Here is a 15,234-nt window from a genome sequence, read left to right as displayed (position 1 = left end):
GTAAAACAAAACATTTAAAGAACCTGATCAAGAAAATCTTAAAAATCAAACAAATTATATATATGTATAGCATATTCTTTGACACCTCAAGATAGATGAGCTTTGTATTACTTTGAATCCAAGAAGTCTCTTTTCCGCAGCTGTGGATAACCGATCCGCGCACTATCAGTAAGGAGGTCGTTTTGCGGTCGAACGCAGAACCGCAAGCGGCCCTGCACAGATCTGTTTTTCAACATTTTAAAACCTTTACTCAAACCTTAGCTGAGGGGTACCTTCCAAAATGAAGCGAGCATACAGTAAACGACTTAAAAAGAAAACGAACACACACGCGGCAGCAGAGTCAACCACATGCAGCCGGCCAGAAGGAAACCAGCCACCGTCGCTGCGGCGCTCAGAAGTTCCACCTCAGCAGAAGCCGGTTCATGGAAAGCACCAGCACTGAAGCTCACGAGAGGGGGAACCGAAGGGACGTCTGCAGGCGGAGCAGGCTCCAGGGGGCAAGCTGAGGCCGAGTTTAGAACTGGAGAAAGTGCACGTTTTATCATCACGTCGGGTCGGCCAAATTAATAAAAAACGGCATATTGTGCAATCACCCCGAGGACTCAAAGTTTAATTGTGAAATTATACAGCCTTGGAAGGGAGTCAAACATCATTCCACTGGCATACTTGGGAGGGTGAATGATGTATCCAATGACAAATGGTAACTTTTACAACCTACAAAAGTGTTGCAGTAAGGATCACTATTTTAGGGCATAAACCGCTCTCCAGCTATACATACCCGGAGGAGGAGTTGAAAGCTCGAAATGCAGTTCGCACAGGATAATAATTAATATGTACATGGACAGAAAAATAAGATCTTGGTTGCCACACTAATGATACCTTACTCCACACCCATTGACAGCTTGGCAAATACCCAGCGATCTTGCTTCTGCAACAACCAGCGTCGCTGTCAGTTCTCCTAAAACCTCCCCTCTGCTCTCCCTGTTATCTGCTCATCAGATATGCATCCAATCCTTGCTCCAGCTTTCGAAGCGCACAGCACAGCTTTACCAGATTTTTGTTGACCTGCCCTACAAGCGCAGCTAGCTCACTCTCCCTAACACGGACAGAGGCGCTGGTGCACATCCTGCCCAAAGCACAAGCAGCGACCAGCACGAGGACGAAGAATCCACATTCAATGAAGAGATCTGCGGATATTTCGCCGCAGGACATATTCTGACGCAGACTATGAGGTGGCGTTTGCTCCGTAGTGTTAGAGCAGCAGGCGGCTTTTTTTTTGGGCGTGGGCGGGGTCGGGGGGGGGGGGGCGTAGAGGCTCAGCTGAGCAAGTGGTGGAGGGAGGAGAAAACAAGCCCAGGTGTGAGAGATGGAGGCTTCTACAGTCCATAGTTTGGAAAATCTTGCTAAAAGGGAGGGGAAGCCGTCTCTACCCCCTGCTCCGATCGCCCGGTTTGTTAACGTGGTGCAATGTATGCGCTGAAATATACATCAGCGCCAAAGACGACCAGCAAGAGATGGCTCCATCCCCACAGAGTATGTTCTTTGCTGCACTGCGGTACGCCAGGGTAAAAAGCGCCTGAAGGTAACAAGCAGGGCACATTATTTAGAAGTAAAAACTATGGGTTGAGACTACTCTTTGGGTGGCCTTTCAGGTGACGAGCTTTTTTTTCTTTTTAAACGACTACACTTTTAAGACCAAGATAAAAACAAATCTCACATGCCCCAGGTCATGTTCGCAGTGAAACAAGAGACCTAGGTCCATAAAGAGAGGAAAGTGAGAACTTACGGTAGATATGCTGTTCCAGTTTGTAGTTTAGCACCCTCCCAGAAACAGTCCAAAGGTGTGATCACCAAACACGGATACAGAGATTCAATGATCTGCACACACAAAAAACAAAAAAACTAATCAGGTGCCTTGACACCAAACAGGAAAGTAGAGGAACACGAATAAGACACCCCAGTAGGAACCCAAGGAGAGAAGAACTTAAGAAACATTACAGAAGTTACAAAGGTAACACAGAATGGAAAGCGAGTATTGGAGAAGACTGCATACATACGTTGTTCACCATGTAGCCAGCTTCTGTGATAAGTTCTCCGGATTTATAGCATAACTGTTCCAATTTCCATTGCCTAAAACCACAAAAAAACAGACTTATTGGCTGCCCTTTTAAAAGCAGTTACCCTCCTACTCTGACCCATCCCACTACCAATGCACCCACAAGCAGTACAATGACCTAGCAATGATGAGGAATAACAACACCCTCTATTTAAACAGCACGTCACCTGAAGAATATATATATTTTTTTTTAAATACAAATCAGAAAAAACAGAAAAGCTTAACTGTTTTGCCGGAACACTGCTTTCATGAATAACTGACAGCGGTTTAATAAAATTCAATCAAGCCATCTTTGAGACACACAATCACAAATTAATTCCACACAAATGATCTGCATATATTAAATTAGAGCTGCAAGTGGAACAACAGGAAATAACAAATTAGGCCTCCTGCATCTGCTCTATACACCTGTCTGCCGCCCCTTTATCAACGCCATTTGGTCTTAATGCCTTCTTTCCATCAGACATTAAAGTAAATATTTACAAAACACTCTTCAAAATTGTGGTCTCTCGTCTTCCGCAACCCAGACACGCATTATAGCAGCACAGTCTCTTAACATCATACCTGCTCTTAGTATAGCACACACGACAATCCACACTACCATGATTTACCTGTTATACATGTAGACTTGGACCCTACTGGCTTCAAGTGCAGACTGGAGGTGTTGTCGAAGCGCTTCAGAGGTTAGTACATTAGCACCATCTTCTTGCGGTGTTTGAATCATGAGCTGGGGATTAAACATGGCCTCCTCTCCTATCTTCTGGCGTGTGTAGTTTAATTCCCGACTCACTCGTCCACCAACTATTGGAAAAACAAACGATTTTATAGTCAACTTAGAGAGGCTGTTCTTAAAACCGACAAAACCATATATGAGGAGTTTCCACATCATAGTATCAAACCACATTCCAAAAAAATGCTCTCCTAGTGAAAGTGAAATTTCAACCATGAGGCTTTTGGTAGACCATCTTCAGTAAACTAAGCCATTATATAGACAATTGTCCTTAAGCGATTTCAACAAACACACAGTCAACCCAAGATGCTAGAACTGCAGGAGCAGCAATCACACTCCTGAAATCGGTTTAATCAAGTTTGTACTCTTTGCTGGTCTGATAAAATTATCTATTTTATTAGATGCCATTTATCTCGAATGTCTTAACAAGCATAGTAACCGTCACAGCAAGAAACAACTTATTTAATTGCATTCATGAAGAATGTACGATTGAATTAGAAAACACCTCAAGTACACAGGCCATTTTCTAAAAGGTCTTTAAGTATGATCTCAGAAGCTCTTAAAAATGAGTACAGAGGTACGCAGATTCCGTCACGACACTACTCTGCCCACCGTCTAAACTCCAACGACATCTAGAAGGATACTTGTGCACATGCATAATTGCTAGTTTGACAATCAACAGAGTCTAATACAAAAACTTATAAAATCTTCGTGCCAAGGGTATAAAAAAATGTATCAATGGAACACTGCTCAACATTTTCTAAGAACCATGTTTTCCACTTTGTTTGGGGGGTGGTAGCCCATAAAAGCAGGTATCCCATGGAACATCACTCCTAGGTCCTGGAGTGGAAAGCAGCAAAAGTAAAGTGTCACCTATTAAATAGTTTTACTACAGAACTGAATTTTTCCAGAACCCTTGAAATGGGCCTCAGAACCTCGTTAGGCTTACGAGCTTTTCCACCCATCAACTACTGAAGTTCAGAGATGTTGGCAAACCCAAAATAGTGATATCATTCATTTAAATGATTAGAATAATGCTAATGCCAATAAAGATCGTTCCCGGTCAGAACCTTCTCACTGAAGCTGTAATGGGATGATCACTACAGACGCGAGTCCTACGAGTTAAGTCGTTCAAAATAGATCATTCCTATTTCCTAACGTATAAGAACAGCCCGGAGGTTCAACACTTGTGTCACAGTGCACAGGGCTCCTGCTACACAGCATGGTCCATCCGTTCTGCAACAAGGCGCTGGACAAATCACATTTCTGGTGCAACAGTGCACCAAGTAAAATACTATACTTTCATGACTTCAAATATTCAAAGTGGCTGCCTGGACATGTACACATGCATCAAACAATCCACATATGGGTTTATATTAATAGCTTGTTTAGTGCTCGGCTCAAATTATTAGCTGGTCATGTGTCCACCGCCACAAACACACCGATAAGTGAGCACATGCCAATTACTTTTTCCATATATAGTTGTCAATTTTTTCTTCCACTGTAAGCAGCTACTAGTTCGTTGATGCTCCCACACCTAGGCCGTTAATAGCAGCATTTTTAAACAAAAGAAAGTTTCCTTTGGTTTAAGGGGCAATAGTGCATGAGCAAGGAAATATAATCTAAGGAATTCTCAAACCTTATATGGCAACATATCGCCAAAAACAGTGTCAGGAGCGCAGAAAAAAAAGAGGGGGCGTGAGGAGGAGAGAATGCCTGCTTTACAAATCCCTGAAACTTAATGTTGGGGGTGCAGCATGACAGTCTTGAAGTCATTTCGATACTTAGCAGTATTTAGTACATAACTTTCTAGCTGCAAAGCTCCGCATTAAATAGTGGGCTGGCACAGCGCACCACAGGTTAGAGAAGCGTCCAATATGCTACATGTGAGGTTCTTTTTTTTGTTTTTTTGTAGAAAGGTTTATCTGCACCAGTGAGGCAGGATGTAAATAGGTGAACCCATCTCGTACTTGGGATGTTTTAACATGCACCGAACTAAGACCATCCAGTCAATGAGGTGGTTGATGTCCGTCTCATCTGCCACTGGACTCAAGAGTGCATTTCAAAACACGTTTTTATGCTCCAGGCCTATAGGCATCATTAGTAGGCAGAGGTATGGAAAAACTTATCCCAAAAACCTAAATAGTCGCAAGGGGCCATTATTATGCCATACGAACATATGCAGTGAGGCCATTAGGAAGTCAAAAAGTGACCACGCCAGATTCCAAGCAAATGCTGATAAGAGTATCAATCCAAAGCTTAGAAACATTAACACTGGATACTAAAACGTACATCTAACGAAAGAGCAAAAGAGGGCATCAGAACTAACCTGGCTACAGCAAATCACCCCAACCATTTAAAAAAAAAACACCAAACCGGAAAGTATTGTATTTTGGTTTCATTCCTGGCACAGTCCCCTTTAGGACCTCACGGGGGGGGGGGGGGGGGGGGGGGGGGGGGGGGAGGGAGAGACATCTATTGCCTATAAATTTGATAGTCATGCAGCAACAAAACTAAGCAAAACAAGCAGTGGCAAAGCCAAGAGGTACAAAACAAAACACAACAGCATTCGCAATTTTATCCCCATCAGAATGTCCCATCGACCCTTTTCCAAGGCAACAATACCGTAAACAGATACTAGAGGTCCAAAAAGACTAACTTGCCTCTTTTTACAGAAAACAGCGACCTAATGGTATGTGATAAATATATGCAGCCACAGAAATGGAGGTAGGTTTATCAAGTAGGCATGATAGATATACTTTGTTATGCAAAACAAATTGAGGGTGCGTATTGACTACAGAGCCCCTGAAAGAGAATCACAATGCATGGCTCAAACATAAATGTGTGACAAGTTTACACAGATGTAAAACAGTCCCCCCTGTGCATTCTAGTGCAAGCAGGATACAGCCAAACAAACCACCAATAGTAAGAAGGTGAGATTGACACCAGTGTGCTCATACAAGATGTGACCAACAAAGGCCTAAGCCATTGGTGAAGGTTCCAGGGCCAAATAATTAAATGAATGAAAGATGTTGAAACAAAGCTGCTTACGGTATGCATAGAATACAATTAGCCATGAAGGGTACAAGTGATATAACACGTCAAACCTAAAAAAATAAATAAAAAAAATGATATATATATCCCTTAAATCAGCATCTAGGATTATAACAATGTTGCAGAAGGTGGGCACAAAAAAAAAAAAAAAAAAAAAAAAAAAAAAACACATACACACTCTACACTGACTACCCACACTTAGCTAGAAGGATGTTGTACCACTAGTAAGTGCATCAAGCAATCTAGACATTCTCTATTAGCGAACAAGTGTCTTGGAGGTGAAGATCGTTGCTGTACAGACACAAAAATGGAGAGTAATATGGTTTCCACTAACAAGACTTCAACCCTGGACAACGACTAACTACTGGTGCATCCTTTGGTGACGACCCCAGTTTATCGAGGGAAGGTGAATTAGGAATCCCTGCTTGTGAGGTTTTGATCTCAAGCATGTTAAGTTACAATGAAGTTGGGACCATGTCCGCGTAGACAGTGAAAAAGGACACCAGATAACTGAACTGAAGAAGATCTTCGTCCTTTTCCCCCCAGCGACCCCCCCAATATGAAAACAATGCAACACAGTACGTTTTCCATAAGGTCACAAAACCCCTCAAGAGAGTGCCCACGAATGTGTGACATTATTGTAGTCTGTAAAAATGATGACAGCTCAAAAAATGATGTCCTGGTGCAAGAGCTGCATAAGAGGTAAACCTAATTAATGTAAGTAAACGGAGTAGAATGCTTTCATGACTAAATAAGTGAACGTGTCCACTGGTAATACAGCAACCTCAAGCAGTTTTCTGAAAGTCCGATGATTTGTTGTCCTTAGATAACCAGGAAGCGAATTCCACCACAGACTGCACTAGAGAAGGAGCGCCCTTCTCGTCCGAGTTTGCACATTTTCTGGACTTTCAGCAAGCATGCGTTGGGCGACAGTAGATAGCGGTTTAGATTGTGGAACTGGATCACGTCTTTTATGAAGGGAGGAAAAGACTCATATGGCTTTGTGACAACTGGTGAGCACTTTGAATTGGATTCTTTTGTCTACTGGTAGCCCGTGAAGAGTATCAAGATGCCGCTAGTGAGGATCTCTTGGAAGAATTCAATACAACTCTTACTGTTGTTATTGAAACATTTGGAGATGGCATAAAGCATATTTTGGGAACATAGGGCATAGTTGGTTCCATTAGTTTGATCTTGAGCCTACGACTGCCTCGATCTCTGGAAATTTGTTCGCAAAGGCAAGAAAGATGACTGGCATACACAGAAAAACCACGTGATGGTGAGCTGGGTAACTTGGGACTACAATCAAGATTGGAATAAGGCTCAATTTGTTAAGCAGAGAACCAAGGTTTCCCAGCATTTCCGACACCGCAAAATTCTTCTGACTAGGGGGAAACTGCAAAATAGGATCACCATTAATTGTGCCTAATGAGGCTTTTGAGAAGGCTGGAAGTCCACAAGATAGAAGAGCAGGCCTTCCCAGTAGCCAACATCTATCCAACCAGGATAGAAACTATTAGGCCAGCAAAAGTTTGCTTAAGGTATTTCAACATTTTTAAACTGTCACACCAAGATGCAACTTTGAAAGTAATACTTCCCAGGAACCAATCGTAACATGCACATTCTATTCTGAGTTGTACCGTTTTCCATTTTGAGTAGGAAAAAGTAATAAACACTTCTGTGGTGAGGACGTGAGAGGTTTGCACAGGGACAACTCAAGTATGTAGAACTGTCACTACAACCAAGCTGAATAGAAGGTGACACTCAGCGCCTAATAGATAGGACTAAGTACAGCAAGTGAACTGAAAGGAAGAAACAAGCATAATTTAGGCACAAGGTAGAGCAAGATGATTGTGAGGCAAAGGGAAAGGCGGCATGGTTGTTTACGTGGTGGTTGGGGGGGCCTCCTCTTTGAAAAGGAAAAATAAACCAGGCAGCTAGCTAGGCAGCACACATTGGAAGGTGGTGTGCGATTACAGTTCAGCACCAACGTTTAATCCCCGCGATATGTTGGCTCAAATTAACTAAAGCTGGGTTACCCTTGAATGAGCCCTCCGATAGGCATGAGATAGAGCTGTATGCTTGCACCCCACCCATCCTCTATAAATCTGCTGCAGGATCTGGAAGGAGAAGGGTTGCATCTTTTACGTGTATGACTTCCCAAGGCGGTCCATTTTTTTTTTTTTTTTTTAAACCAGGCGAGGATATGCCTACTCCATCAAGCAGCAACTGGCCTCCAACACAGTCTGGGAATTTTCCAGTTTTAGTTTACCTCAAAATATGAAAGCAATCTAAAAGACATTCCAATCAAACCCTTTACTGAAAATGAAATTTAAAAACAGTACTTATTCTTTGAGGATTAGTCAAGAAAATATTTCAAGTTTTTGGGTGACTGTTCGGTGCTTAAGTTCTATAAAAACACACCAAAAGGTGGTATGAATAGATTGCCATGGTATAGGTTATATAAAAGAACCCTTCTTAGTTACTAGGACGCCTTAGGCTTATCAGACTGTCATGTCACTGTACATGAGGCATAGGTTCTTGAACTGTAGCATGCCAACAGCCATACATTACTAGTCAGATATGTGCATACATAAATCCTACTTGAACTCCACCCAGACTAAGGTATTGGATGGCCTGCCACGGTACTCATGGCTTGATCACTCTCGGAAAAATAAAAATACATATATTTGCATGTTTTCAACGCTATATCTCCCGTTTACATATTATGGTTTTGGAAAAAGTATTGACCAGCTATTAAGTTCAACTCAAAGTTTAGACAGATTGATTCATAAAATACAAATAATTATACAAAACTATAAAATACCTTCAAAAAAATCTGAACAGATTAAGTGCATCACTCATTTTAAAAAAAGGTCATTCAATTCATCATATCTTGAACACCATACATACACTTTCTTATGGCTAAAGTCACATCTAGATAATATCAACAGCCAAAATCAACATATGTTCATGTTAATGTACCACAATAAAAAATAAAAAAAAAGCTATAACTAAAACAAGTACATTAAAATGTATATTGAAGTGCGTTTGTTATTACGTGACCGTACAGATTTACCATTATTTCTCATGTATTTTTCCAATTACATTTTGGCTTCGTAAAAAAAAAAAAAAAAAAAAAAAAAAAAAAAAAAAAAAAAAGGGGGGTTATAACCCAATCTAAATTTCAATTAACAAGCAACTAGTATGACATTTTCCAGATTTTCTCAACATAGATTGGTATTCAGATTTAAGATTTCTGCTCCATAGAGCATCAAATGGTGGAATTTTTATGGAAAGTGCGGTCAGAAAGGTGAGGTGGGGGCAAAAGAGTATCCGCAGTATATGTATTAAACTTTACTAATGCACCAGCTGATATTAATCTTATTTTTAACGATCGATTTATTCAGGTTAGGTTACTTGTGAATATCAACTTCACGTTTTTGACTATCAACCTCTTCTATCCTTTCTTTTGATAAATCCCATTTGTAATTGTTCAGTTTAACAACTCATGGTATGAGTCATGAGAAAAATACTCCAGTCTATTTTTGCAGTTATCTTATAGGCAACAATATATCTGTGCAGTGAAGGAACGGTGTGAACAAAATAGATGCGCAACATCTTTTTCAAAACACGAATCGCTAATTGAGCAATAAAGGAATATAGAGTTGAAAATAATGCAAGTTTCCAGAGTTTTATTCATTTTCTTTTTTTAGGATCCAGCCTAAAGTAGCCATAAGCGCAGTGCTAGGCCATACAAAACCCTAGTGTGGGGTGAGCTTTTAATTCTGACCATGAAATCATCCTGTACTTTGAAGGTAAAGTAACAACTTGGTTCTGGATGCCTCCCGATTCAACTAGTAGGATGCTGAATGTTGGAGGGGTGTTCTAAAATCGAGAGAAACGTGTACACTACAAGACCATAAGAAACTTCAGCCGTGATTGGACTTGGACAAGGGTTCAGTAAGCCTCATCTTCTATTGACCGTGTACTTTAAGAATACACTAATATCCCCAACTAGCTCAGTCTCTCAAAACGAAATTAAAAGCATGGCCTGCCAGAGTGTTGTTTGGGTGGACTTTAGGACCCGTTTCAAAGAACGGCCCTAGGAAAGACTGAGAGGAAGGCTTGTCTAGTGCATCCACACTTTGCACTGTAAAACGAAGCTGCTGGCCACCTTATTTGAATCGTCTCTTGAGCCCCAATGCTCAGATGTTTCATGCGTTTCTGCATGCGGATATTGCCCAACAAGGCACAATGAGTAGGGAATTGTATTCCAAACCATAGAAGAAAAGGCAGATTGTCAAAAAAATGAACGCACACATCTTTATTAATCTAAGGCCAATCTTATTTTCATCCGCTATAACAGTATAGAGTGAACCATTAATCAATAATTAAAAATAGCAAATGCAGGAATAATGAATAATACATGTTAAACTGTATGGAGCGGATCCCATCCACATCATTTAATACAGTACAATCAAACTGATTTTGCATGGGACTGTAAGCTAGCAGCAGCCTCCTGGATAAAAGCTTGAGAATCACCTTCTGTGTAGGTTAGTTATGACAAAAACTAAACAAGAGAACTTAAGCCAATGTTACAAAATGTGTAGACCATCAGAACGAAGACCTGCAACACATGTAACCCAGGTTGGACTACCCCAAACACAGATGATCATGTCATCCATTACAGTGCTTGTATCCAAGGAGCCGTACAAAGGCAAACAGTACAATATTAGAGTGAAATTATGATAAAAGACAACCAGGTTTACTTGATTAGGTGGTAACAGATGCTCTATAAGACGTTTTTGGTAAGAGATTTAAGGCAGATAACATAAAAAGAGGAAGTTCATTCCACCTCTCGAAAGTTAGTAAAAACATAAGGAAGTGTTAGACCAGACAGCCTTAGGGTGGTCACCCCTAACTTTTTGCCTGCCTCCCTCCACTTTTTGACACTGTTTTTACTGGTTTTAGGACTCTGCGCACTTTACCACTGCTAACCAGTGCTAAAGTGCATATGCTGTCTCCCTTAAAACATGGAGACATTAGCCTATTTAATTTACTTTTAAGTCCCCAGTAAAGTGCACTACATGTGCCCAGGGCCTGTAGATTAAATGCTACTAGTCAGCCTGCAGCACTGGTTGTGCTACCCACATAAGTAGCCCTTTAACCATGCCTCAGGCCTGCCACTGCAAGGCCTGTGTATGCGTTTCACTGCCACTTCGACTTGGCATTAAACAGTACTTGCCAGGCCTTAAACTGTCCTTTTTCTACATACAAGTCACCCCTAAGGTAGGCCCTAGGTAATCCACAGGGCAGGGTGCAGTGTAGATTAAAGGCAGGACATACACCTGTGTAGTTTATAAGTCCTGATAGTGTAAAACTCCCCAAATCGTTTTTCACTGCTGTGAGGCCTGTTCCTTTCATAAGCTAACATTAGGGCTACCCTCATATACTGTTTGAGTGTTATATCCTAATCTGAAAGGAGTAACTGGGTCAACTTTATCATGGCCAGAATGGTAATACAAAATCCTGCTGACTGGCGAAGTTGGATTTAATATTACTATTTTAGAAATGCCACTTTTAGTATGCGAGCATTTCTCTGCACTTAAATCCTTCTGTGCCTTGCAATCCACGTCTGGTTAGGTTAGTTGACAGCTCCCTTGTGCATTTCACTCAGACAACCCCAAACACAGGATGCTCAGTCACACCTGCACACATCTGCATACTGAATGGGTCTTCCTGGACTGGGAGGTTGGAGGGCCCGACACTTACATTTGAAAGGACAGTGGCCTGCCCTCACATAATGATCTGCCAAACCCCCTACTGGGACTCAAGCAGACAGGATGGAACTGAAAGGGGGCAATGTGCACTTCTAAGCCTCTCATTGAAGTCTTCCCCACTTCAAAGGCACATTTGGGTATATAAACTGGGTCCCTGACCCTACCAACTCAGACACTTCTTGACAAGATACCTACTGGGAAAGGAACTCTGAACAAGAACCTGCAACCTGCTAAGAGAAGCTGCCTGGCTGCCCGAAGGAGTCACCTGACTGCTTTGCTGTAAAGGACTGTTGCCCTGCCGCCCTGCTGCTCTTTGGCTCTGCTGAGAAGTTCTCTCCAAGGGCTTGGATTGAGCTTGCCTCCTGTTTGACGTCTCAGGCCATAAAGACTTCATGTCTGCAAAGAACTCCTTGTGCGGCGAAAATCAATGCACAGTATGCCCTGCAGTGAAAAAAATCACTGCAACACCAAACCGGAACAATGCAGCCCAGCTCCCGGAGATCGATGCAGCGCCAGCGTTGTGACTGGAACTTCGACGCACGGCCCACTGGATCAACGCATAGCCGAGCTGGAACGACGCAGCCCAACTTCCTGCAAGAGGAATCAACGCAGCGCCTGCCGTGCAATAAATTGCCTATCATCGCCCACCGAATCTATGCAGCTCCTGTGACTTCGCCCTGCATGGCCAGGATTTCTCTGCATCATCCCCGGGCCGTCCAAATACCCCACAACCCGAAGAGGATCCAAGTCTGCACACCGGAAATCAGCACAAAGCCCTTGCTGTGTGGAAAAGCATTGACGCATCGTCTGTGTGCTCCCGTAGAAACACAGACACACCTCCCCGTTTTCCACGCATCTCCTCCTCTGCGGTCCCGTGCAGATTATTTAGACGCACACCAGGTACTTTGTGCTTGCAAGAGACACTTATTACTTTTAAGAACTTAAACCTCATCTCATTATAAAAGTGATATTTCGACTTGTACTTATCAAATCTTAATTGCTTTGACCTTCTTTTAACCAGATAAATATTCTATATTTTTCTAAACCCGTGTGGTGTATTTTTGTGGTGTTTATACTGTTATTGCATGATTTATTGCACAAATACTTTATACATTACCTTCTAATTTAAGCCTGACTGCTCAGTGCAAAGCTACCAGAGGGCAGGCACAGGATAATTTGGATTGTGTGTGACTTACCCTGACTAGAGAGAGGGTCGTTGCTTGGACAGGGGGTAACCTGACTGCCAACCAAAGACCCCATTTCTAACAGGAAGCATTACACCTTCTGTTAGGTTAAAATGGATAAAACTGTTGATTGTTATATATCTAGGAAGAAGGCAAGTTGCTGGGAACACATTGTATAAGCTGCACCATTGGCTTTTAACATGGTTCGCCCGCTATCACTGTAAGCACAGTTCAAAACACAAACGATTGTAAATCTATTGTAACTAAGTGCAATACAAGAGCTGCATGTGTTTCTCTAAACAGGATGGATGAGGGCCTATGGTGCTGTAAAAGAGAACACAGAGGTGCTCAGCCAGCTTGTCTAGACAAAACTAATAGGACTTCATAAGGACCAGAATATTTCAGATATATTCTTGCTTTCCGGAGACCATAGCTTTTGGATGACCACTCTGCCATTCAAGGAAAAGAGTATGAGATCTACTACCAAAAAAGAAGCCTAATTAAATGCATGCAACAGGGGTTTAGGGTGGGAAAAAGAATGCCGCAGGCCAAGAAAATGTAAGGATCAAAAGGTAAATTCAAGCAGACAGGGTTGGCCAGGAGACCATCCTGAGCAGAATGACTGAATACATGTGAACTCAACATGCAGTGAGCAGACCAGTCGGTTACAGTCCTACCAGCAAACGGAGGCTGAAACTCCGTGACTAGCCAAGTCAGCACAGTGAAACAAAGACTGACAATTTGTAAAAGTCAGTATTAGTACCTAGTGGCATACAATCCAGAGAGAAAGGCCTAAGTACTCTACCTCAAGACACAGTGAACACCGAGGCAAGACATTCCCTTTCTAAGAAATATAACAGCATCCCCACCACACAGCACGGTTAGAAATGCAAAGGCTTGTCTGGGAGGGGATGGCCATCAAACCATTTTACCAGGAAAAGACACACAGGTAAATCAATGGCAAAAGCGGGCGTCTCACTGAATGTAAAAGGACTAAACAAGTGACAATGGATTTCTTCTTTCTGGCTAGCTGATGCCTAGAGCTCTAAACTCCTCACAGGAGCTCTTTCTAACCGACCCTACGAGTTGACAGATAAAAACCATACGTGGTAATGAAGCCTGCACTCGGAAGAGGGTACATAATTGTTTTACAGTAATTATGTGGAGATAAGATTTTTTTTCTGCTCTGCAGCCTCCAAGACATGCACAACTGATTTGTTCACCACCAGGCTACTACATGATCATTGTAGAGTTAGCCAAACATGAGTGAAGAAAATTCCTGGCGAGAAAGAGAACACAACAAACACCACACACACTACGTCCATAGGACAAAAAAAAAAAAAACCTTGTTTCTATAAAGACCTCACGATTAAGGAGCAGTGCATGAAACATTAATAACTGCCTAGAACGTAACTTAACTATGGATGATTTCAGAAAAGGAGGCTTAAAATAAATTGTACCCAGGAACAAACACTGAATAGTGTTCAACTTTCATAGGATCATGGACAGCCATCAGCAAATTATGCCCATCAATTAAAAACGAAACTGGACGACCTGATAACATCAGAAATGTATAAGGCAGAGTAAGAAAATCAAGAACCACCACAGCAATCTTTCCAAATGAGCCTGCTAACCAGTTAAGGATTTTTGTTTTGTCTGGACTACCGAACAGTCATGTCTAATTTCATTGCCCAAACTGTTGAATTCTATCTACCATCCACAAAAGAATATCACTCAAGTTTGCAGTCTAGCAGCAGGTCTACTTGCGACTTTGGCCTTGGAACTTGGTCACCTTGGTTGACCCACACCACCTTTCTCATGGTTTTAATGTCCATCCCCATTTGTATTTTACATGCATTTGTTAAGCTTTTTACTGCATAATCAATTAATTAGAAAACTGTTGTGAATGAAAGGCCCAGAGCAGATTTGCATACTAAGTAGATTTCAATTCCTTTTGAGTAAGTGTTTTCACAAGACACAGGTAATAAACTGTTGGACTTAATAGTAATGGTCAGTAGTTGCACTAATACAGTTAGTTAGCACATACACAGGTCTTGAGTGCGGACTCCATGCCGGAGACCACTGCTCCATACTAAAAACGAAGGAGAAAAAAAAAAGTTTGAAAAGGTCCAGAAATGGGCAGCCAACATGGGGCATGGTTTTAAACCACGGGTCACAAAACAAAGGTACCCACATACTGGAGATATAAACGAGGACGCTCTTCAAACGTCAACAGGAAGTAAACAGAAGGTGAGGTGGTGTTTGAACAGAACAATACTCCTATACCTTAATGCAAGTCTGGCCTGGTTTTCTAAGAACGTACAGCCCAGCAGAAACAATACTTTCGAAAACCCTCAGCACTGACAG

At 41.9% G+C, this 15,234-nt stretch overlaps 1 protein-coding gene across 2 annotated transcripts in view; it reads right to left on the bottom strand.

Annotated features, from left to right (window-relative positions):
- PTCH1 (patched 1) overlaps window positions 1-15,234 on the bottom strand; it is a 100,497-nt gene that overhangs the window by 42,990 nt on the left and 42,273 nt on the right. For both annotated transcript variants that reach the window (XM_069227945.1, XM_069227937.1), the window contains exons 3-5: window positions 2,728-2,917; window positions 2,058-2,130; window positions 1,787-1,878 (exon numbers count right to left, since the gene is read on the bottom strand). In XM_069227945.1, the coding sequence (XP_069084046.1) occupies window positions 1,787-1,878; window positions 2,058-2,130; window positions 2,728-2,917 (355 nt within the window). The remainder of the gene's footprint in view (window positions 1-1,786; window positions 1,879-2,057; window positions 2,131-2,727; window positions 2,918-15,234) is intronic.

Source organism: Pleurodeles waltl, chromosome 1_1 (genome assembly GCF_031143425.1).
Source record: "Pleurodeles waltl isolate 20211129_DDA chromosome 1_1, aPleWal1.hap1.20221129, whole genome shotgun sequence".
In the NCBI taxonomy this organism is placed as follows: domain Eukaryota; kingdom Metazoa; phylum Chordata; class Amphibia; order Caudata; family Salamandridae; genus Pleurodeles; species Pleurodeles waltl.
This window is presented reverse-complemented; position numbering and strand designations above follow the sequence as displayed.